Source organism: Balaenoptera acutorostrata, chromosome 13 (assembly GCF_949987535.1).
Source record: "Balaenoptera acutorostrata chromosome 13, mBalAcu1.1, whole genome shotgun sequence".
NCBI classification, from domain to species: Eukaryota; Metazoa; Chordata; class Mammalia; order Artiodactyla; family Balaenopteridae; genus Balaenoptera; species Balaenoptera acutorostrata.
Window position 1 is genome coordinate 52,732,786 of NC_080076.1, and position 26,310 is coordinate 52,759,095.

The following is a 26,310-nucleotide window of genomic DNA, read 5'->3' on the forward strand; positions in this document are numbered from 1 at the left end:
TGCCGCAGAGCAACTAAGCCCATGCGCCACAACTACTGAGCTCTCGTGCCACAACTACTGAAGCCCGTGCGCTTAGAGCCCATGCTCCACAAAAGAAGCCACCACAATGAGAAGCACATGCACTGCAACAAAGAGTAGTCCCTGCTCACAGCAACTAGAGAAAGCCCACATGCAGCAACGAAGACCCAACGCAGCTAAAAATAAATAAATACAATAAATAAAATTTTAAAAATATATATATATTAAAAAAAAGGAAATGGACTGAAGCTACGGCCCAGTTATAGGTACACTGCTTCCCCCTAAATAGTAGCAAGAACCATTATCATAAGAGGTGTTTCAACCCCAGTTCTACATGTGTATCCTTGGAATTCATGCAAATGGGCTTGAGAAATAGGGATGTTCCAAGGGTAACCTGGGAAGTTAAAATTGACCAGCCCCTGACTAGCCACACTGAGAGACTAATTTTCTACTTAAACCCACAGTCTTGATCTGCTGCCAATAATTCAAACCCCTCATAACATGGTAGGCTAGATTACTTACGAGCAAAATATTGCCAAGGTGAGTAGGTGCTTCCGAAGTCGACGGATCTTTCCAAGACCCAAAGATCAGGGCGAGGAGAATTTGCAAATTTGATTAAAATATAGGCCACCTGGAAAAGCTGATAAAGCAAAGGACATACAGTTACTCAAGTCGCCGCATCTGTCCACACCCTCCATCATCTCTATATGATGCTGGTTCCCAAGGCAACACATCTAGCCACACCTCTCCCAAGATCCAGATCCCATTTCCAACTGCCTACTGGACATCTCTAATTGGGTGCAGCCTCTCAAGCTTATCATGCTCAAAACCAAAATAATCATTTTTTCTCTTTCCACCGAATCTATACATTAATCTTTGTCACATCTTAATCATTATACCCCTGAATTTCAACCAGCCTACACAGCACCTTCAAGTCTGTACATTCAGAGAAGTCTGATGTCAAACAACAATCATCGTGGGCTAAGCTCTTCCAGGAGCAGGAGCCGATAGTACAGCCTTGAGCGTCTCCCGTGAGTGACACAGCCCTGATTCCAGATCTTGGAGAGCTCATGGCTGCAGAACTGAGACCTGAGCGGCTGCTTGGTAGAGTGTAGCACCTCCTTCTCCTGTGCCATCTCCACTCATCCCCTCTTTTCCTGATTTCTCTCCCTCTTACTGATTTTCTTGTTCATCCTCATCACTCTTTGCCCATGGCCAGGACAATGCAAAGGTATGGGAGAGATGAAGCGTGGCTTTGGTCCAGTTTCTTCATCCTCCCACTCTTGAATCCCAACATGCCTCCATGATGGACCCCAGGAGTCCCTGCACTCCACTCCCACCCCTTTCTCTCAAAACTTATATCTGGCTTGACTTGTGAACCCTGAGAGTCTATATGCTTATCAAAGAGCCTAGTATGAGTTCATTGGTCATGACAATAAACATGGGTGTTAAACAAATCTGCTAACATGTTAAGAAGGGAGGATTATCCCCACCCCACACTCCCCAACCCCAAGGAAGAGATTCAACAGTGACTTTCAGAAGAAGACTCTGCCACCTTATTAACTAGCCCAGTAGAGCCATTTCAACAATGAGCTCATCTAGTTAGAGAGACAGGCAGTACTCAGACCCTGTGGGATCCTTTTATTTCTTAGAGAAAAAAAAAATAAGGGATTTTCATCTTTATATTTTTCACATACAATAGTATGGTAAGAGTCATATATATTTTTTAAAGTCTCAGAGCTACTAGTTGATTGTGAATGTTCCCAACTCGACACTAGAAGCCAAAATCTCTAGGACACTGGTTCTCAAATTTTAGTCTCAAGATACCTTTACATTTTTAAAAATTATGGAGGACTTTAAAAAGCTTTTCTTTATGTAGGCTATGTCTATTAATTAAGAAATACCATATTAAAAATTAAGGCTGAGAAATTTTAAAAATACATATTACTAATTCATTTAAAATAATAAACCATTACATGTCAACATAAATACCATATTTTATGAAAAAAACACTATATTTTCCAAAACATAAGAATTATACTGAGAAGAGTGGCTTTGATTTACATTTTTAAAATCTCTTTAAATGTCTGCCTTCATAGAAAACAGCTGGATTCTCATAGCCACTTCTTCAGTTTGTTGTAATATGTTGTTTTGGTTGAAGTATTTGAAGAAACTCTGGCCTCCCATAGATCTGTAATAGGAAAAAGGACCTAAGAGCTTGTGGACCTCCTGAAAGGTCTTGGGAACCCCATGGGTTCTCAACCGCACTTTGAGAACCACTGATCTTGGTCACAGAGATTATCCTTTGCTCTAAGAAGCCCCTTTGCTTACTTCTCTGTGGAAGGAAGAATTGTCACACCAATTACTGAAAACCCTAAGTTCAGCCAGTTTTGTCTCAAACACTTGCTCTTTGATCTTGAAAAATCTGCTTCCCTGGGTCCAGATTAACGCTCTCAGAGTGTCTACCCATCCTTGGAAAAAAATGATCCAACTTCATGTAAAGTAGCAGGGTACAAAATTAATGTACAGAAATCTCTTGCATTCCTATACACTAATGACAAAAAATTTGAAAGAGAAAATAAGGAAACACTCCGATTTACCACTGCAACAAAGAGAATAAAATACCTAGGAATAAACTTACCTAAGTAGACAAAAGACCTGTATGCAGAAAACTATAAGACACTGATGAAAGAAATCAAAGATGATACAAACAGATGGAGAGATATACCATGTCCTTGGATTGGAAGAATCAACATTGTAAAAATGACTGTACTACCCAATACAATCTACAGAGTCAATGCATCCCTATCAAACTACCAATGGCATTTTCACAGAACTAGAACAAAAAATTTCACAATTTGTATGGAAACACAAAAGACTCCAAATAGTCAAAGCAATCTTGAGAAAGAAAAACGGAACTGGAGGAATCAGGCTCCCTGACTTCAGAGTATACTACAAAGATACAGTAATCAAAACAGTATGGTACTGGCACAAAAACAGAAATATAGATCAATGGAACAGGATAGAAAGCCCAGAGATAAACCCACACACCTATGGTCACCTCATCTTTGATAAAGGAGGCAAGAATATACAATGGAGAAAAGACAGTCTCTCCAATAAGTGGTGCTGGGAAAACTGGACAGCTACATGCAAAAGAATGAAATTAGAACACTTCCTAACACCATACACAAAAATAAACTCAGAATGGATTAAAGACCTAAATGTAAGGCCAGACACTATAAAACTCTTAGAGGAAAACATAGGCAGAACACTCTATGACATAAATCACAGCAAGATCCTTTTTGACCCACCTCCTAGAGAAAGGGAAATAAAAACACAAATAAACAAATGGGACCTAATGAAACTTAAAAGCTTTTGCACAGCAAAGGAAACCATAAACAAGACAAAAAAGACAACCCTCAGAATGGGAGAAAATATTTGCAAACGAAGCAACTGACAAAGGATTCATCTCCAAAATATACAAGCAGGTCATGCAGCTCAATATCAAAAAAACAAGCAACCCAATCCAAAAATGGGCAGAAGACCTAAATAGACATTTCTCCAAAGAAGATATACAGATTGCCAACAAACACATGAAAGGATGCTCAACATCACTAATCATTAGAGAAATGCAAATCAAAACCATAATGAGGTATCACCTCACACCAGTCAGAATGGTCATCACCAAAAAATCTAGAAACAATAAATGCTGGAGAGGGTGTGGAGAAAAGGGAACCCTCTTGCACTGTTGGTGGGAATGTAAATTGATACAGCCACTATGGAGAACAATACGGAGGTTCCTTAAAAAACTAAAAATAGAACTACCATATGACCCAGCAATCCCACTACTAGGCATATACCCTGAGAAAACCATAAATCAAAAAGAGACATGTACCACAATGTTCATTGCAGCTCTATTTACAATAACCAGGACATGGAAGCAACCTAAGTGTCCATCAACAGATGAATGGATAAAGAAGATGTGGCACATACATACAATGGAATATTACTCGGCCATAAAAAGAAACGAAATTGAGTTATTTGTAGTGAGGTGGATGGACCTAGAGTCTGTCATACAGAGTGAAGTAAGTCAGAAAGAGAAAAACAAATATTGTATGCTAATACATATATATGGAATCTAAAAAAAAAAAAAAAAAAAGGTTCCGATGAACCTAGGGGCAGGACAGGAATAAAGACGCAGACGTAGAGAATGGACTTGAGGACACGGGGAGGGGGAAGGGTAAGCTGGGACGAAGGGACGAAGTGAGACAGTAGTATTGACATATATACACTACTAAATGTAAAATAGATAGCTAGTGGGAAGCAGCTGCATAGCACAGGGAGGTCAGCTCGGTGCTTTGTGATCACCTAGAGGGGTGGGATAGGGAGGGTGGGAGGGAGACGTGACAGGGAGGGGAGATGGGGTTATATGTATACGTATAGCTGATTCACTTTGTTATACAGCAGAAACTAACACAACATTGTAAAACAATTATACTCCAATGAAGATGCTAAAAAAAGAAAGCTAGTTAGGGATTGTAAGGTACTCTGAAAACCATAAAGCAATACCTAAAGGAAGGAGAAATAATTTCCAGAATACATGTACCATTATTACATAGTGAAGGAATTCATAGGAAATCCAAGAACTCCCAGTTTAGAAAACCAGAACAAATATATTTCCCTTAAGATTGCACATCTCTCTTACACCACATCAAAATAAGACTGCTTTTAGATATGTAAGAGAGAATGCAAATGAAACATTTTTGGATACAGGAATCATTTAAAACATTCTTAATCTCTTCCATCAAAATCCTATAATCATATCATGTCCCCTAAAAACCCTATTTATTTAATAGTGTGTGACCTAATGGTTACTATGTTCTAGGTACTATGTCAAGCACCTCACAAACATTCTCACAATGAAAGTGGGATTTTATTAACCCCACTTTACAGATGAGGAAACTGTGACTTTGAGAGGTGAAATAATGTGTCCACATCTTGCAGGTGTAAAAGTCCAGCACCTTTGTATATTCTACTCACTGATCATTAGCAATGCCACTGAACCTGATAGATACTTAATATTTAACCTGTTTCATCCTGGGGAAAATAACTGTCAAAGAAGTTCCAAACATCATTATTTCCAAATATGCTAAAAGTCCATTACAGGGAGCCCAGAGGTAGGGAGCTATGTGATAATACATCTCGATGGTTATTTGAGCGCATTGGTTTCTAAAGCTGCACTTTCTGCTAGTACAAATCCCCATAAATGAAATAGCCTTGGTAGCTCAGAGGGAACCTCTCTTTGTTTTGTTTCATCCTGTTCTGCGATAACATGTGATCCTTTTAAAGCAGCACATCAGTTAAAAATCCCACATCTAGCAGCAAAGGGAGGCATGCCGCAGTGTGTCCCCTCTGCATGTTACATAAACCTGCCCCCCAGACCTAATTTAACAAGCTCTGGGATTCCACCAACTCATCTTCCAGCACATACCAGACAGGACTTTCCACTCCAAAATGCTTCCCTCCCATTTTCATCTTAGGAACTTGATTCTGAGATTACTCAGCACAGGATTATGTGCCCTGACACTGGGAGGCTGCCTTTCATTCTTGCTGAGTCCATCTGCAGTGACAGACTCTGTTTCTCTCTTCCTACCACTGCGGTGCAACTTGCAGTGGCTTCTTGCCCAGCACTCCAGCTCTGCAGCCAATCTCCCCTCAATGTATAGATTCAAAATGGTGCTGAGAGGCGGCCTCCGGAGTGGGTTCACAGTGGGTTCACGCATGTTAAACCAACAGGTATGGATTTATTCTCTTCTACTTGATAATTTTAAATGCTGTGCCTTCTAAATGGCTCCTTCTGTTAAACCCCTGTTATCAGTTACTTATGTTTGCTCTTTGATCACTCAACATACTTCAAAGCACACCTGAATGACACTTGAGACTCATGGATGTAAATGAGGGCCCTTTACGAAACAAGAAAGAACCAGGCAATGGAGTCACTAGAAGCAGAAAAGCAAAGGCCAAGCTGTGCATTTTCAGAGAAATAACGTTTGGGAGTTAAGGTAAGGAGGGAAAAGTGACCGAGAAGGACTGAGTTGTCATCCTCTCGCCACATGCTTCTGAAACAAGCTAAAGATGGCTTGAACTTTGCTGATGAGCATTTAGATGGAGGTACAAAGTAGTCTTTCAAATAATGTTTTAATGAAGCAGATAATAATCATAAAAGGTGCAGCAAGAGGCACTTTGACTTCCAAAGCCTTCAAGGGGAGCAGGTGAGACAAGCCAGCCCTTTCTGATCCTCAAGCTCGTCACGCTGAAGCCTCTGAGATTCCAGCTCCTACAGCCCAGCATCTATTTCATTCCATGGCCTTCCCAGATGCAGGTAGTAGCTGTTCAATAAACGCCATGAATGAATGGATGAATATTAAACTTGTGCAGTCACCACCGAGTTTGGGAAGTGGGCACCAGTTAGCACCGTTGGGTGTCATGCTCGGCGGTGGACTGCTAATGGCAGAGGAGAATCAACTCCTGGTGGCAAATCTTTGCACTGCCACCCACCAGCCATGTGACTCTAAGTCCATCACTGAAGCATTTTGCGACTTTATTTCCTTGTCCATAAAATAATAACATAAAACAATCAAAAAAGATATTTAAGTACATAGGTGAGGGACAGTAATATCCACTTCATACAAATTTTACATCCTCCATCTAAAAGAGCACTTACTATGCTCTGTGGCATATATGTGTTTTCATATGTCATCTCCACTAGACTTACATCTTTGTGTCTCAATCACTCCTGTTTCCTCAGAGTAGATGCTTAATAAATGTCATTGAATTGAAATGAAACTTAATAAATGGGACATGTGAAACTGCAAAATATTATGCACATGTATTTAAAGTCACATCCAAAATTAGCTTCTTACTCAACTAAACAGCACTCTCTCCTCCAAAAGAGTCTAAGTTATAATGTGAAATAAATCTATTATCATAGCCTTATAATTTGATAAACATACTGTTCCACAGTGCAGTGTTTCCTGATTTGCTTCTTCCAACTTTTTATTTTGCATAATTTTCAAACCTATAGGAAAGCTCAAAGAACAGTACAATGAATATCCCTACACTTTTCACTTAGATTCACCAAATGTTAACATTTTGCCACATTTGTACTTTCTCTCTCTCTGTCTACACACACACACACCTTTTTTTAACCTTTGAAAGCAAGTTTCAGACATCATTATTCTTCAACCCTAGATATTTCACCATGTACCTCCCAAGAACATGGACATTTCTTCTACATAAACTCAACATTTTGATGCCTAGGAACTTTTACCATTCATACAAAAATCTTATATAACACACTGTACATATTAGAATTACCCTGATTCTCTTAATACTGCCCATTGCATTTCTCCAATCCGGGATGCAATCAAGGATTATATATAGCATTTACTTGCCAAGTCTCTTGTCTCCTTTAATCTAGAGCAGTCCTCCCACGATTTTTCTTTCCTGACATTGGCATCTTTCCATAACAGAATGTTCCCCCATCTGAATGTGTTTGATTATTTTCTCATCATCTGATTCAGGGTAAACATTTTGGCAGGATTACTACCCATGGGACATCGTCTTCTCATGGCATCACGCCAGGGAGCACGGGATGCCAGGTTGTCCTGTTATCAGTGATGTTATGTTTGATCACTTGCTTGAGAAGATGTCCACCAGATTTCCCCTTTACAAAGTTATCTTTCTACCTTTGTCATTAATAAGTAACCCATGGAGAGACATTTTGAAACACTTATTTTTATTAACTAAATTACAAACGTTCCTGCTATCCATGTAAAAATACAAATAAGAGTTAAGAAAAATAAGTCCCAAGATACGGAATCAAACAGTTATAGTTCCTTTAAGGCTGATGCCCATTTGAAAAACTTATCTAATGAGCTAATTTTATAAAAACTTTCTAAAATATTTATTTGGTTGTACTGGGTCTTAGTTGCAGGCTGGCTCCTTAGTTGTGGCATGCAAACTCTTAGTTGCAGCATGCATGTGGGATCTAGTTCCCTGACTAGGGATTGAACCTGGGCCACCTGCACTAAGAGCATGGAGTCTTAACCACTGCACCATCAGGGAAGTCCCTATAGAAACTTTTTAATTGAGAAGGAAATATGCAGGTCAAGTGGAATTAAACTCCGTTTTAGTAAACTTGTTTGAAAACTTCTTATAAAGTGAAGTACAATCCTCATTAAACAATCAAGGCCAGTGATGAAAATATGACTCAGCTGGCCTGAAAAAGGATCCTTTTAATCCTGGTGCGAAGAGCACATCGGCCAATGGCTTGGCGAGGGCACTTCTTTCGGGTTTATCATCACCCTGTCCTATAAAACCCAGAACTTGGCACCATCGAAAAGAGAGTGCTTAGGAGGAAAGTCACTGTGTCCTTCAGGTCCTCTTACTGTTTCCCAAAAGCACCTGCTCACCGTTGAGGGAAGGTCGATCATTCCAGAAACTTACAGGAAGGGACTCAAGAGGTCCCAGGTCTATCTCTCACCCAGGGTAAGAACCTTCACCCTAGAATCTCCTTTTGAGAGGAAAGGAGACCCACTGCGTTGCTAAGTTCTGGCCACTACATGTTTCCTCGCTGTCCTGAAAACTTTTTCTCATAATTCCCCTACCTACCCTTTGGGGTAGCACAGATTTCTACCATTTATCCCACATGACAGCCTGCCCAGAATTTAAATACCAACACCACAACTCCCTAGGTTCTTTTTAAGGAATTAAGATTCAAGTCAGCAGGAGGCAAGGATTGGGGTAGGAACTGGAAAGGGGAAGAGAATTAAAGTATCTCGCTTCCTCATTAAAAATAACTACAATAACCTGAGAAATAAAAATCCTGAACCAAAATCGAGTCTAAAGATTCGGATCACTCCAATAACTTGGAAAATGACAAGCCCGCTATTTTTTAATGGAAGATTTCAAGAAAAAAATCAAAAGACAAGGAGAAGGTGAAACATTTGCATCTGTATTTTATGACCGATGAATTCTTAACTCTGGAGGGAAAAAGTGATTGAAGACATATAGCATGGTTTTCAGTCCTTGTGGACGTTATTATTCCCCAAGCAGACTCAAAGGGCAGAGCTTGAAACTAACATATGTTACTCAAGAGCATTTTATCTGCAACTAACAATTTACAGATAGATTTGGTGGTGATTTTAAATAAGTTGAAGCCCATTGGAATCCAAGAACTGAGCTCAATTTCACAATGAAGTCTAATATTTTATCCAACGCTTTACAGCTACACTCAACTCTCAGGGAATTTTTTTTCGTCCAGGACCTGATTCTCCCTATAAAACTCACTTTGCCTCATTCACGCTTTTATTTATTTATTTATTTTTGCTAATTTATAATAAAATTGGGTATGACATTTAGTTCACTCACTGAACTGATAAAGAGCCTAAGAATTTGTCTGACAAACTATACAGGACAAGGGAAATGATAATCTTGTTCTTCCAAGGCAAAGAGATTTAACTAACTCAACTTGTAACGAGCAAACCAAGTTATCTAATTCCTCCTTTAATCTGTCTAAATTTTTCTAACTCAACAACTTCTAAAAAATATATTGATTTCTACAGGTGACTCACACCGTGATAAAGTTCAGCAAAGTATTGCTCAATGAGGATTTACCCTAAATCAGATTCTAAATGATGTTATTTATCATCACTTTTCATAAATGAGTCCACATCCTTCATAATGTTCAAGTCCTCCCCTTGGCCAATATCTTTCTCCCTAAAGGGTATTCTCATTTCTAGCCTGCACTCATAATGGTCCTTTCCTAATTTTAGTCACATCTCTTCCTTTCTCCCTGTGACATCTTTCCTGAGATTCAGCATCCATGGCTAAATCAGAATGTTACCTAAGGCTAAAATTTTCCTTTTGGCTGTGTTTCCAATGCTCTTATTAATGGCAGGGCACTTCAGAGACCTTTTTGACAATAGCTGTGCATATCTGTAAGGCATAATGCTGGTTACTTAAATGGACTCAGCATATTCATTTTTATTAGTCAGCTTTTTTTTTTTTTTGGAATGAGCTTTAGGCTGAAGTGTGGTTTCAAATCAGCTGGGCTATAGATTAAATATTCGTCTTAGAACTTGCCCTTTGGCCAAAAGCTGTCCTTACTTTCTGAACACTAAATCCCCTAGCGTGGCAGTTCTCCAAATGGATGGTATCACCATCTGGGGTATTTTATTGGTTGTCACAATAACAAACCCAAATAAGGAGAGAGACCATGCACCTGAAGAGGCATCAACCTCCACCCTGAGAAAGATCACTGCCAGTTCCGGGTGAGGAGGCTGGAGAAAAGACCCTGTTGGAGGTTTTGTCTTTTGTCTGTTAGATTTTTGAGGATCCAAATGCCCTTCCCACCTTATGAATCCTGCTGGGAGCAGAATGCACCTCCACCTTTAGAAGCTGAAAATGCCAGTTTTTCCAGCTTCCCTGGCAGGTAAGGCAGCACAGGTACCTGACCCAGGCTCAGTGAATTGGATGTCTCCTTCCGAGATTTTGCATCTAGAGCAAATGATACAAAAAGGCAGGGACACGGAAGAATTGTTTCTAGAAGCAACAAATATGGCAGCCCCCTCTGGCTTCTGGGGACAGTGGTTGACCCCAGCAGGGACATACTGAGTCCAGGATCCGGGCTGACTGTGTCATCACCAGCTGCAGCAGCCAGCGTTCAGCCACAGCTCTGTCCTCGCAGAGGGACCTGTGATTCTGACTGTGCTGCCTCCTTTGCTTCTGCCCATTTCCTGAACCTGATTCTCTATGATCCTTAGACCCTCACCCACTACCCCATGTCCTCTCCTTCCACCCTCAAAGGTGACATTTTCTCTTTCACCAGTAAAATTAGAACTATCGGAAAGGAATCCCTTGCCTTCCCATCCCAAATCCATGAGCACTTTTGCATCTGCACTTCCTCCTCCCTTCCCTCTGGACCAATGGAACAGGAGCCCCCTCCCTCTGTGCTCTGGATCTCATCCCCCTCCTGCCTTCTCTTGGATCCTTCCCATCAGCTTTTACCTTATGTATTTATTTTTCAATTAAAGTACAGTTGACTTACAATATTCTATCAGTTTCAGGTGTACAACATAATGATTCAATACTTTTATAGATTATATTCCTTATAAAGTTATTATAAAATATTGACTATATTCCCTATGTTGCACCTTACACCTTTGATTGTTATTTATTTTATACCCAGTAGTTTGTACCTCTTAATCCCCTTTTCCTATCTTGCCCCTACCCCACCCCCTTCCCAACGGTAACCACTAGTTTATTCTCTGTATATGTGAATCCGTTTCTATTTTATTATATTCACTCGTTTCATTTTTTAGACTCCAACTATTAGTGAAAACATACAGTATTTGTCTTTCTCTGTCTGACTTATCTCACTAAGCATAATACCCTCCAGCCATCAGCTTTCAACTGACTCTTTCCATCCGAAGTCAAGAAAATTCCTCTCCTTCCATCCAAACCCTCCTCTAGGTCCACCTACCTCCTTCTTCCCGACGCAGCCACACTTCAGCAAAGGTTGGAGTATCCCCTTTCCTCACCTCTCCTCTAGTTCACCCAGAGTTCAGTTCTCAGCCTTCTCTCACCTCACTCCACAGTATTTCCATCTTACACCACTGGCTCCCGATTTATACCTGTAGCCCAGACTTCTCACATAAACTTCAGACCCAACAGCCTCGTTAATCTCCACTTGAGATAACTCACCACCACCTCAACTCAATGTGACCCAACTGAAGCCTCATCCTGGCCCTCTGGAGCCTGCTGAGTCCTGTGGAAACTGTAGGTCTCAATGCAGCTTTCCCCCTCTTCAGTGAGATACCTGTGTTTGATACTTCCTGGAACACTGTACTTTTCCTTTAGAACACCCATCCCAAGAGTAATTAAATAAATACTCCTGGCTCGAGTGCACATGACCTGTAAATACAGGATGTGAGCTTGATTATCCTGCCCACTCACGAACTGCAGCAGGAATACTCTGGCTACACGTAGCTGTAGGCCAGGCCAGGGCCCGCACTTGGCCTGGATCAGGGTGATGCTGGTAGTCGGCCAAAACCCTAAGGATTGCACTTACTTGGCAAAAAACGGGATGCTCAAAGTCACTTTCACTGTGATAAAAAGGTGCATCCCCAGCTGAACTCTCGGATCTGGACATGAGATGGCCTCCTGTGTCCCAAATGCTCCCACTTAATGCTCTGGCTCCCGCAAGGACCCCGAGCAGGCATCCTTCATAGCAGGGCGAATGGGGAGGCCTGGGTGTGAAGGGTCAGAGTGGGGTGGGTGAGGGACAGTGGCTGCGCAGTGGAGAGCAGTGTGGCCGGGCTGACAGGCATCAGGAGAACTGGAGAGTCCTGTGCCTGGCTCAGAATCAGTGGGGAACCACATGACCTTGGGTGAGTGAGCTGAACTTTGAGCCTCAGTTTCCTGAAATCCAGCTCCTCCAGGCAAGACACTGTTAGGAACTAGGGCAGGGATTCAAGCCCGCCCCAGAGGGGGTGAGAAGCGGAACACGAGCCAGGGAAGTGGGCAGGGCAGCCAGAGAGCTCCTCCACTGCAGGTGGGTTAAACGGAAGAACAGGGCTAATCAGCTCCAGGCACGCCTGGTGGGCGGGGGCGCAGCACACACCCGCTCTGCCCACTGGCGGAGAAGGGGACTGACGTGGGAAAAACACCTTAAGTGCCAGCAGGAACCATCCCACTAAAAGCAATCTGGCCACCTCGCCAGGAATGAGGTCTGGATCTGAAGATGGTAGATGGGGATGAGCGGCCAGGCTCCGGAGAGGAGAGTCTGGAGCTGGAGGGTGGCTGGAGCCCCAAAGTTCCATCATCCAAATGCCACACAATGGCCTGCCCACCCCCTCACTTCCTGGGGGGTCCACTTCTGCCCCTCCCCCACTCTCTCACTCCCTGGTCTTTCTTCCCCAATCCGGGGCCCCTTTTCTCCCCATACCCCAGAAGCTACCCAGAGGGGGGAGGATTATACCATAATGTTTATACCACCCGTCTTGCAAATGTGGAATATGACACTATTATAACTACACTAGGGACTAAGTGGGTTTTAAGGCATAGCTTAGAGCTCCTTATTTATAAATTTTTCTGGGAAAAAAAATGCAAAATAAGTTCTAAATATCTGATGTTAACTTTTGGTGCACCTCATTTACACCCATATATGACTCCCCCAGGCAATATTCTATTAAATAAAATCCCCCAGGCAATATTCTATTGACTCCCCCAGGCAATATTCTATTAAATAAAATCAACGTGAAAGACAATCTAACTAATGACCATACAAATACCAACCATGTAGTGGTGAGAAGCAAGGAAATAGATACACAGACACTATCAATGAACCTTCATAACATGAACATAACATGGCCAGTGTTGGGGCCAGAATGTCTCGCTCCAGGTTCTGAGCTGTGCAATCTGGGCAATTCCCTTCATCTTTTTATGCCTTGGTACCCTCATGTGTAAAAAGGAATAATAATAGTACTTAAAGTGGGAGTTTTTGAAAGGGCCCAATAAATAGCATCCCTCTTCCCTATCCGGCTCAGAACCAAATGAGAAGTAAGACAAAGGAAAAGGGCAATGGGGACAAAATATCGCCTTTATTTCTGGTGAAGCTTATATTGGAGGACACAGGTTGTGTCTGCTGACGGTGACCGCCAGGTGAGATGTCCTGGGCAGTTGGTTCATGTGGCTCAGGCAGAAGAAGCAGAGAAGGGCATGTGCCTGCCTCTGGACACCTGCTCTCAAGGGACAGGACAGAGCCGTGCATGACCAGCTCCTGATTCACACTCACCACCCAGAAGAGGGGCCAGATAGAGGCAGCGTGACCCAGGTGGAGGGAGGAATGTCGGTGACCACGCCCCACAGAGGGCTGGTGTGAGGGGTAAAAGAGCCGATGCCCGGAGAGCACTCAGCACAGAGCCCGGCACATGTGAGGACCTAACCCGTGGAAGTGAGTGCATCTTAAGGGCACAAGTGTGTTTCAGATTAAGTAGCAAAGATGTTAGAACAGATGCTTGCGAAGGGCCAGGGCACAGGAGTGAGAATTGAGGATGACAGGGGAAATAGAAGAATAAAGCACAAGAGGGGCACAGTTTATAACATGCTGTGCGCTCATCTCCAAGTAGGGACCATATCTCTAAAATCCTCCAACAACTGCTTCCCAAGGAGATACGACAATACAAAGCTAAATGAAACATCAGCCTTTAGTCATCACAAAATATATATTGCCTCCTGTCCTGGTCAGGTGACTTGGCAAAAATCTCAAAGAACCATTCGAAATGTCCACGAGCACCTTGCGTCCTGGTTCCAGGCTGGCAGCAGGAGTGGCCTCTTGTTCAGGAGGCGGGGAGATGCCCTGACCAGGGTGATCCTTATAAATGCAGACACCAGCGTGCACAGGCACCCCAGAAGGAATTGTTTTCTTGTGGTTTGGGCCGCCAGTAATGGAGAGGGTTTTTTTCTCCTCATTCCCACTGGCTAAGACACGTGGGTCCCTTCACTGCCAGACTTTCAAGGAAAGAGAGCTGCTTCCACTTGAACTGCAATTCAACTAATGGGCCCCAGGGAATAAATCCACCCCAAATTTGGGAAAACACTCTGAGCTTGAAACTATCCATTTGGACGGCTCGATCCTGCTCCAGCCTTACATCTCCATGACCTTGTAACCGCTGGCACCTTCCCTTCTCGGTGTTCCTTTCAGGGTGGCAAGACCTTTCCATGAGCCAAGCCTGCGACTGGTCACTTCTTGAAACTGCTGGTTCAGGTGGGAGGGCACAAAGGCCTGAGGATGGGCACGTGGGGCTATCTCATCATCAGAATCGAAGTTTCTGTTTAGGGACTTCTAAAAGGAAATCCTTGCTTTTTTCTCCCCCATTCCAGGAATGAGGGAAGTTCTGTGTACCCGCCTTTTGCTTTACAGTTAAGGACTTGAAAATGGTTAGAGAGTCACAGTCATTAGAACGGAGCCCGGTCCATCGTGGTGGGCTTGTTGCATTGCAGTGGCAACACCAAAATCTCAGTGGTTCAAAACTATACATCTGTTTGTATCTCGTCCGTGTGACGTGTCTCTTCAGGGTGGACCCCGCTCCATGTCCTCCTCACACAGGGACACAAACCAATGGAGTCCGTATGTCTGGAACGCCACTGAGGCAGGAAGGGGATGTGGTATGTCATGCACCAAGGCTGGTCCTGCCCCCAAGCTTTCCTTCCAAGACACAGGCAGGTGCGGCCCTGTCTTGAGCCTGGAAGAAGAACTGGGAATCCTGCTGAGCCAGGAACGCAGAGGTGCTGATGCTGAGAGGACCCTGGTCCAGGCCAATTTGACCCTGCTGTTCCTGCTAAGTCGGAAATTAATGGTGGTGGAGGTTGAGATTTCAAAGGGGTTGGGTTCTTTCTTTTATCACCCAGGCTACCTACACTGGCCATAGAGGACGACAGTGGCTGAGAGAAGACAAGATCAATTCCGGACATTCGGCCAAACTAGGGGCAAAATGTCACTGCTGCACCCTCAGACTTAAGTGTGCGTTAGAAGCCCCTGGGGGTGTGTCACAGTGAAGATCCCCAGGCTACAATTCAAGACATTCCAGTTCAGTAGGTCTGCAGTGAGGCCTAGAAACAGGGCCAGCTGTACAATTTGCAGAGCTCAGAGCAAAATGAAAACACAGGGGTCCTTGGTTAAAGGCAGGAAAAAAGTGCTTTTAAAGCTACTAAAATATGCTTTTTCCTTTCTTCCACAGTTCCTTTCTTGACCTATCATGGTAACTTTTATTTGCTATTTAATGTTGCACTCCCTTGGTCAAGGGTGAATGCAGACCCGCACAGGGACCCCACTCTGCCGCTGGCTGTGCACACGCCAGGATCCTCTCCCGATCGCTGCTGGGTTGACGTGACACACCGTGCCCTGCCCAAGGGCAAAGTCAATCTCCCCTTCCCTCCCCTTCTCACGGGCCCACCGCCCAACCCACACAGACAGACGATCCCCAAGGGATTGGAACCTCCACACTGGGATGAGCTTGGTACCTGGATGCAGGATGGACAAGAGGCTCGTCCCTGTCAAGTCGCCCGTTGTTCTGCTAGCTTGGGATGGAGATAGCACCGCCCTGCCCCTCCTCCTCACGGTGTGCATGCAGCCAACCTTCCTGCTCCCAGACCCCAGCCAAAGGGTGGCAGGGTGGGCAGGGAGGAAGAGGATTGGAGGAATCGAGGCACCGGGACTTGGGGCAGCAGGTGGCCTAGAACCTGTCTGGGAGGCAGGATGGCCCATGAGGCAGCACACACTCCGTGATGGACTGGACTTCACTCACAAAACACAAACTCAAACATAAAGTTATTAAGGGTTTCAAGACGGCATGAAGCCCCAAGCTTGGGTCCCCCTTCTCAGCACAGGGATTCAAGGACCAACTTTGAGAAGCACTGACTTAAAGACAGACTGACGCAGTTGAAGCAGGTAATCAAGACAGGTCCCAGCACCCAGGAGAGGGACAAAAGGGTTGCAACTCTGAGAGCTGGTGCCGCTCCAGGCAGAAAGTCTCCCCGTGTTCTAGAATTAGATATCAGGGTCCCAGCCACAGACTACAGGCTCTCAGATAACTGATGAAAGAGAACAAGACTCTCAAGATCCAGAGGGATCATCATGATGAACTCGTAGGGTAACCAGCCATTCTGGTTTGCCTGGGACTGTCCTGGTTTTAGTAACAAAAATCCTGCATCCCGGAAAAGCCCTTAGTCGCCAGCAAAGTGGGACGGTTGGTCATGTTATGACCAGGCCTAGTACTAACCCAACGAACTCCTTTTTATCTTTGAAAGACCAGTGGAAAGACTGCTGCCTTGTGAAATCTTCCCCTCACACCCCAAGCAGAGGTCGTAGCTCCCTCCGTGGTGGTTACACTTCTCAGGGTGCACGCTGATTCTGCATTCGTGCATTTGACTCCCCAAGGAGCACGTGAAATCCCAGAATTTTATGTGAATATACCGGAGGGATCCTGTCATAAATGCCGGGGAAGGAGAAGAGAGGTGGGGAGGACCCCATTGCTAAGGTGTGACGTGGGGACCTGATGGTAGTGGGGCCCCAAGACAGCTCAAGGCCAACCAAGTGCGGTCCCCGAGCTAGAAACCCGGGCTCCTCCGCTTTGCTCGCTGGCCTGCAGCTCAGTCCACAACCTGAAGCTCTATCTGCTGGGATTAGTGCCCCAAGACTGAGGAAATTCAGGGCCACAAAACAGGAAAACGGAGCAGGTGGCTGCAGTCACAGGAAGAAGAGGGAGAGGTGACACCTGTGAGAAGGATTCGTCAAGTCGAATTATTACAATAATAGTAAGGAGGAGGGAGAGAAGAACTAGCATTTGTTGAGGATTTATGATGTGTCGGGTACTAATGCCCCTGTGTTTCAGTAGCCTTTACAATAACCCTAGTGTTTTGGTACTAATATTCTCTCTACTTCATAGATGCAGAAACTAAAGTTTGCAGAAGACGCGGAACGTGTTTATGGTCACAGAGAGTCGGTGACAAAGTCAGGACTCAAACCCACGTCTGATTCCAAAGCCCAGGCTGTTATGCAGTTAGCTGTGCGGGCAGCCACAGGGCCAGACGGGGCCAAAGGAGGAGTGTGGTCCTTTCTTCAAGGAGTCATTCCTCCCTGGTTGTCCTGCCAGAGCCAGAAGTTGCTGCACAGCCTGATTTTCTGACCCTGTGCGTACCTTGCCCAAGAAAGCCGGCAACAGGAGGAACACAAAGAGTTACCTGGCTGTGCGGATGTTTGCCCCAGTCTCCAGGTCTGTGTGTCCCTAGCATAGTGTCTGTTATCACTGGCGACGGCAGGCTTTGCCCCCCGCCCCAGACCTCATCTTCTCCACTGCCCGCCCTGCTTCTGGCTCAGCCTACGCCCTGCTCTTCACTCCCCAGGGAGGCCGGCTGATGAGCAGAGAGTCCTTCCGGCCCCTCCCTGCTCAGACTGTGGCCCCCAGGCCCGCACCAGGCATCACCCAGAGCATCTCAGAAATGCAGAATCCAGAGGCACGCCTGCAACTTCTGAGTCAGACCTGTCATTTGAAGAGATGATTCAGATGTACATTCAAGTCGAGAAGCACTGGCCCAGCCCACAATATATGTCCTTTTTTCCATCAGGCGCACATTGCCAGCGCTGTTCTTTCTCCTGTGGAAACCCAGCCTCAAGTGAGTTTTAAGTCAATGTATTACCTCTCCCAACAGCATTAGCCTTTTAACAGCTTTATCCTCAGTGAAAGGAATTCCAGGGGTGGGTGGACAGACTGCTCTATGCCCTGAAGTCACACCATGCCCACAGCCGCCAAACCATCTCCATAGAAAGCTGGCCCAGTTTTTCCAGCGATGGACTATGTCTTCTCCATGCTATGAGCACAGACCAGTTTGGGGGACAAAATAAGTATTTCAGGTAGCCAAATTACAAGCTAATTGTGCAAGTCTATCTTCTCTAGGATAATATGTCGAGCAAGAAATTTCAGCAAAGAACATGCTTTATTAAAGAAGCTCCAATTGTTCTCCAAAGTAAGCAATAACTCTTAGCAAGAGTAGCAATAATGGTAGGAAGAGGTACAACGTGGGTGAGAAGGGGTCTTTGGAAAGAATGCCTTGAGGAGGTGTTATGAGTCATGATACGCATGCTGAGGATAAATCCTTATATATTTAGAAATGAACCCTCTCTCAGCTGTCAGCACACACATTATTATCCTACTGTCACTGGAAACATTTGGGGGCAAAAGAAAAAATATTTGGGAATGAAATAGTACAATAGCTAATGAGGCCTTATAATTAAAGTATATATTTGCTCAAGGGAAAAAGAACATACCACATCAGTTCTGAAAGGAAATAGCTTAGTAAAAGCAGGTTCTTTGTCAGTTAACGTATTGTAAAAGGAAAATTATAACCTGGCATGCTCTTCAGACAGCATTTAATGCTTGGTCATTCTGCTTGACTCTGAGCTTCTCTGTGACAATCCACTTAAAAAGAAGAAGAATTAAAAACTGAACCTTAGCCAGCTTACAAAGTCTGAGTGTTTTCTATAGAATCTCACTGTACTTCTCAAAATGACTCAGAAATATCATTAACACTATAAAATAAGAAATGTTTCTATATGAATATACAAATTTTTCAGGCTTAGAATAATCATGAAGTCAGGTAAAGTACGTCTTGACAGTTTATTCTAAGTGTTAACCAAATGTATGACTGGAATGAAAACAGCGATTATATTTTTACTGTTTCATCAATATACTGTTTGTCTTCATCTACATCCCATTTTGTTTAAGAAAAAAGGGTTGGGAGGGATTTAGAACCCTAAACCCTAAAGGATGTACAGAAAACAGCAATATGAAATTACCCAAGAGCAAAAACAAACAAACAAAAGGAGTGAAAGGAAAATGATCAATAGGGATGAAATCTTGAGCCCACAGTGAAGTTTGCACACAAAATACGGGTCATGAAGTTCTATACACTTGCACAGTGTGGCCATAAATTTGCTTTTAGTAGCCAATATAAATAGGGAAACAGGATCCCAGTGTCCATATGTTTTGTTTAGTTTTGTTTTTTAATGCCCCCAAAGAAGCACAATTATTTCAGGGACTAAAGGGATTTCTCAAATGGATCTTCTTAGGGGAACACTCTGGAAGGTGATGGACAACATCCTGAGAGAGGGACATGGTTCTAACCAAGGGCCATAGAGGCTCATAGAACCGGAGCAGGGACAGAATGGGAGCATCACGTGCAACATCATCCCACAGCACCTAAGGGCGGCTCTGCAGCCAGACTGCACAGGTGCCAACCCTGTGTCTACTGAGTGCTCCCCTGTGACCATTAGTCCTAGGGTCAGGAGGCTACATAACATCCCTGAGCTTCTGTTTCCTCTTCTAGAAAATAGGAACCTACCCTACAAGGTTGTAGTGAGGATGAAATGAGCTAATACTTGAAAAGTGCTTAGAACGGTTTCCAGCATAGGAAGGATATTAGCATTAAAGTCACATTATAGCTGCCATAGAACTTAAGGTTCTCAATTCTAAATTATTCATCTTGTGAAGCAAGGTGTTATTCCTCTCGCTTCATCTTGTGAAGCAGATGTTGAAGAATTTTCTAAGACTCATAAGCAGATCTACCACAAGGAAAAGGGCAACAGACCTTCTTACCACCTATTTTTTCTAAATGTTTCAATGAATAAATGTAAGTGACGAAAAATCCAACTTTTTCATTATGTCTTCAGTAGGCTCCAAATTGCAAGAGATAAATATTTCACTATCTGTTGCATATGGATGGTTTTTGGTGTATGAGGGACATGTGTACACTGGACAGATATAGTAAGGAACTCTCTGGACACTCATTCATTCATACATTAAACATACATTCACTGAGTTATTTCTGTGTACCAGGCATTCTCTATAGGAAGGAACAGAATACTGTTCCTTATTTCGTGGTCATAATTCAACTGAGCCCTCTCCCTCTCTTCCTCTCTCTCTCTCTCTCTCACACACACACACACACTTACATTATATGTACTTTCTAAAAATTTACAGTTAGTCACCTCCTCAATAATTCCCCTTCATTCTTTCAGAGATGACAACTGGGGGGATTTGGGTCACTTTCAACCAGTCAAAAAGCATCCTTCAAAAGTCAGAGTGCTGGTGTCACTCAGAGCCCCAGCGGGAGACAGAGGACCTACTAGAATGAAGTACTTGCGGAGACTTTCATAAAGCAGCTTTCTACGACGGAGTCAGCAGGGGCGACAGCTAAGAGCACCTGAGCGCCATTCCCACCCTGGACCTGAAGGGCAAGGTCAGGAAGCGGACACTGGAGCTGAGACAGGGCTGTTGCTGTAGGAGGCAAAGCCCCTCAATAGAAGCACGGAGATCCTGCAGTCGGTGGCGGGTAGACGCCCCGGCCTCACTCTCCTCCTGCCCCCTGAGCTGAGCACGTGCGTGAACACCCCACTGGCCAGACTCTGCCAGAAGCCCAACACCAGGGAGAATATAGATTCTGCCCATGAAGGTCAGCTGCTTCGGGCACTGAGCAGGGCAGAGGGTGGCTGGAGGCAGGGGAGGGAGACCATCCCGGTCACAGGGGGACTCGAGGCTACAGTCTTAGACAATTAGCAAACGCACCTTGACCTGCGTAACCAAGTCTGCGCCAGAGAAGAGACTCGTGGTCACAGAAAGGAGAAGCAGACTTTTCAGGGCCAGCATCAATAATGCTGAAGAAAAATGACGGTTAATGGTCTAGAGCAGCGCTACTCAGAGTGTGGTCCGTGGACTGCTTGTGACTCATCCACAGTGAAACAAGGACAGAAACCACGGGTGAGCACTGAGAAACCTTCATAACAATTGGAAAGAACAAGTTGGCATCTATTGAATCTGATTTTATTAAATGAGGCTTATATTTTGTATGTCTTTAGGCTTTATTTTTCATTTCCTTTTTCTAAGAATTTGTTTTTATTGTATTTTACAAAGGTACTGGTCTGTGACAGCTTAGAAATGTTTTAAAAAAAAAACGGGTCCCTTGTAACAGACGGTTTGAGGAGCCCTGGTCTAAGCAGTGCTTCTCGAATCTTCATGTGCCCTTGGATTGGGCGGTGGTTTCTGCAGCCTTGGGGAGAGTAGGGGGCACACACGGATGGAGGAAATGACAAGAGAAGGGAGGAGAGCAGAATCTAGGGCTGAGTGGAGGCTGGCTGGGAGAGTAATAAAAGGAGTTCAAACCATAGCAACCTAGCAACGGGGGCAAGCCGGGCAGCCCGGGCAACACGTCAAACCCACCTGTCCTAAACACCAGATGCTTCCAGGTCCAGCCCTGCCCAGGCCACGCAGAGCTGGGGAGATACCCTCGCCCTGAAACACAGGAATTTGCAAAATGGCTGCCCTCTACCCAGTCTCCCTGCCCTGGCCTCCCTCCGCAGTAAGGAGGCTGGACTCTGCTTTCCTTGTGGTCCACCTGACCTCAGCCAGGCCCTGGGCTCTGCTCTCTCACCCTGATGCTACCTGCCCCTGATGGCTCTGCCCGCCTGCATCCTCTGATAGAGACACCAGCCTGAATTCGTGCTGCGGGGCCCTCCCACATGGTGGTGAAGCAGGACGAGGTCCCGAAGCAGGAGGAGGGCGCTGCATCTCCCCGCCCCCGGTGCGCCCCCTCCATCTCGCTGGAGCTCCTGGGACACCGTGTGCTTAGAACCGGCCATGCGGGGACGGCGAGAGGCTGCTGGGCCAGGGTGATTGCGAGAGGCAGGGGAAAGGCCCCAATGTTCACTCCGGTTATTCCGCAACGTTGAGAAACTGTAACGGTAAACATGCAATCTCATCGCTCAGCGTGCTTAAAGTATACGGCACAGAGCTCGTCACGCATGATGTACTGAATCGGGAAATTCCTACACTGCAGGACATTGCCGTTAGTGGTTTGAGAGTTAAAGAGAGGAGTGCAAATAGCACGGGAGCTTGCCGTTGAGTTAGACAGACAAGGAGCGAGCATGAAGCATCTCTTCTGCGGGCTGCATGCCAAGGAGACCTCGCGAGGAAGAGTGGCAGGAACTTCGGGATGGGGTGGGGGCACATAAAGCCGGGCCCCTCTGGTCTGGAGGGAGCTGCAGAGGTCCCAGGAGGTAGGATGTCCATGCCGCCCACGTCGTGAGGCCACAGGAGGCCGGGCCAGCGGGTACGGCTGGAGCCAGGAAAGGAGCCTGGTCCTGGTGGAGCCCTAGCCCTCCCACCTGGCTCCTCGGGCCACCACTCTGGGGCTGGGCGGGGCGGCCAGGGACATGCACAGCACCCCTCCTGAAGGCGGGCAGGAAAACCAGGAAAAGGTGGTGGTTTGATTTGGTTCTAGTTTTTCTCTACAGGAAGGAAATGCAATGGAAGAACGGAAAGTGAAAAGCACAGAAACAGGACTAGGGAAAGGAGAGGCTTCAGGAAGAAAAGAGTAAAGGAAAATGTTTGGTGGCACAGGAAGGCTCCAGGGCCACCAGCGGAAAGAGGGGCAGAGGCTCTGGTGCAGGCCCTGGAGGACAGCAGGCAGAGGAGGGAAGGCGCCGGGGCCAGGGATGCCCCGAGATGTCACATTTAATACAAGCTCTCGTTGGAACCCTTGTGAAGAATTCATGAAATTCAGTTTTTCCTTACATATGCTTGCCATTAATAGTAATAGGAAAACTGCCATGATTTAAAGCTAAAATATGCCTGAAATCACGAAAGTTTCACAAGGGAAGAAACAGTTTTCAAGATTAGCTAAAGAATAGAAGAGGCCCTTTTTAAAGAATTTCCATTTACTGGGCATTTCTCGGATTCTGTTGGCATTTAAAGATCTCTAGCAGGCCGACCTCACTGAGGGATGAAATGGTCAGAAGTTTATATCTGGGGGATGGAGGGCATCAGGAAAGCTCCAAGGAAGCTTTTCCATCAATACCTCCAATCCCACCGGGAATAATTGTGCCTTTTGTCCTCCCTGTATTGAACTCTTCTTCTTTCCCCAAAAGGAGAAATTTTCCCAATTGTCTTTACTGTCTTTCTAACTCTAAAAGTAATACATGTTCAGTGAAAAAAATACAGATATAATAGCTAACATGGATTGAGTTCTCCTAGTGCATGAAGCATAATTTTAAGAGCTTTTCTGTATGACCTTATTAATTCCTCACAACAACCTATGAGGGTGGTTCTAGATTCATCCCCAAATCTCAGATGAAGAAACTGACCCCGAGACATTAACTAGAGGGCCCAGTGTCACACAGCTGGAAAGTTCTAGAGCCAGATTTGTACCTATGTAATAACCCAGAGCCATGCAGCTGAATCACACTGTAAAGGAGATTCACAGAAGAAAGTAAAAATCAATAATTGCTCCATCCAGAAAAAGCACTCAGCATTTTAGATTCCCTCTTTCCTGACTTTTTGCTTTGCTTATACACACAAAGAAAATGAAATCATACCACGCTATATATACAGCTTACATATAGTTCGCTTTTTTTTTTCTTCACACTATAGCACGAACATATGTCAGATCAACAAAGACCCCCCCCCATGGCATCCTTCCAATGGTTGCCAATTAATCCATTCAATGAATCAGTCCCCTTTTACTGGACGTGAGATGGTTTCCCACATTATGTAATTATAAACAATGCTCCCAAGAATATCTTTGCTCAAACATTTTAAGCACTTAACTCATTATTTCCTTAGGATAAATTCCTAGAAGTACTAGTTCCATGGCAAACGTAGATAATAATTTTTTAAGATGCAAACGTTCTGGGAAGACGTAACATCAGTACTGAGCTTCCAGAACTTTACTGTGAATATATTTATAGATCCTTCACTCACTTGGAAGAGATAAGGCAGTGTAAGCTTATCGGAAGCCTAGAAAAGGAGAGAAGGAGGGGTGTCAATGACAATTTCTCTAAGTAATGATAGTACTAGTCTATGTTTGTCTAGTGCTTCACAAGGATCAAAGCACGTTCACCAACACTGTTCACAAGCGTCTCCAGCCATAGCAGGGAGTCCTCCCCACACACACGGGGGAGGGCCTGCCAGGACACTCCAACCCCAGCCTGCCCGGGTTCTATGCCTCAGTCTCTTCCCCACCTTGACCACCCTCCTGGGACCAAAGGTTGGCAGAGCAGCCTGGGTCCTTCACAAGAAAGCAAGTGGCTCTCCTTCTGGTCAATTCCCAGTTCCACCTAACTCAATAGCAGTGCCTTGGCATGCCATCTTCCTCCTATCTTCTTAACTGCATGGCCAGCCCTCAAAGAAATAGGATTAACCTTTTCTAGAAGGTACCAAGGGCTTTGTTTCTGTTTATTTTTCTCTCGGCAGCATGAGCCATGATCCAGGGAGTTTTCAAGAAATGAACCCCGGTGCATGTTTGCCGTCTAGCTCTTTGAGAGACGAATTCGATGGGGGCTGACCCACAGCCGGGGGGTTACCCCCTCTAGTGCCTCTTCCTGGACTGCAGACCTCAGCCTCCCATGGGAGGCCAAACCCTGGTTATCACCCTTCCTGACAAGAAAGATCCCTCTGGCCACTCTGCAATGGCCTTAATCCTGGCACACAGCCGAACACCAGAGTCACCATGGTGTGGGACTCAGGGTGACCTGGTAAGAGCCCCAAGGAAGTCACGGTGACCTCTGTTTAGCACTTTATCATATTAACATATATTCATAGAGAGTTTGGGAGAAAATTCCGGTAGAAAAGCGTTGCTGCTTTCTAGTACAATTCCTATCCCTGCTTCTGATTCTTGGTTTTATGTTGTCTGACTACAGCCTACTGAATGTTTTGGAAGGAAACATATTTAACTCATTTTCTGTTATGTCTGTTATACTTGTGGTGCTGGTTATATGGGAACTAGCAAATGTAAATGTAAATAGGGATATTTAAAAAATAGAGCCCAGCTGTTCATGGTTAGAGCAAGACACATAATCAAATGGGATACTATAAAAAGAATAGTATTGAAATGTTTCTTTCCATTTAGTTCATCATGTATTGAGGATGTAGGACCTTCCAGGACATTTAAGGCCCATGGAGAAAAAGAAGAATATGATACGCTCCTTGACCTTCAGGAGCTCACGGTGTACCAAGCCTTCGTGACAGAGCGTAGCAACTGCCTCAGGGTAAACAGAAACAGAAGGGAGGGAAGCAAGCAGTCAGGGAAGGTTTCCAGCGGGTGATACCTGAGTTACCTTAGGAAGGAGGTAGCCAGACCAGGCGGTGAGCATGAACAGCACCCAAACAAGGCCACAAAGCAGGAAATGTCATGGAGTGTTTAGGGAATTACCAATAGGTCCCTACTGATGTGACGTAGAGTCTGCGGGAGAAAGTGGCATCTAGGAAAGAAACTGGTGAAAAGGCAGGAGCTAGACTGTCAGGGGACTTATATGCCACGCCAAGAAACTTGGACTTTATTCTGAAAGTAATGGGGAGCCACTAGAGGATGTTAATCAGGGAGAATGACACGTTTAAATCTTTGTTTCGCTCTGGAAGCAGTGAGAGAGATTGACAGGTAGATGCCTGGAAAACAGCCAACCTCAGTCATCTCTACTGTTTCTCAGCTCATCTTTCTGCACCATGAGTGACTGCAGAACTAGGGGAGGGACCTGAGAGCCGAGGCTGGGAGATGGGTTAGAAGATTGGTGGACTAATCACAGGTAAAGCTGTCAAAGGACAAACTAGGGTAGCATGGTATTGATGAGAGGAGGAACGGGACTCCAGGATATTAAGAATCAAGACATAATAATTAATTAGA

At 44.8% G+C, this 26,310-nt stretch overlaps 1 protein-coding gene across 5 annotated transcripts in view; it reads right to left on the reverse strand.

The window, feature by feature from the left end:
• The window catches only part of LAMA3 (laminin subunit alpha 3), a 241,800-nt gene that overhangs the window by 186,666 nt on the left and 28,824 nt on the right, over positions 1-26,310 (reverse strand). For all 5 annotated transcript variants that reach the window (XM_057527325.1, XM_057527324.1, XM_057527326.1 and 2 more), the window contains exon 3: positions 541-658. In XM_057527325.1, coding sequence (XP_057383308.1) covers positions 541-658 — 118 coding nt within the window. The remainder of the gene's footprint in view (positions 1-540; positions 659-26,310) is intronic.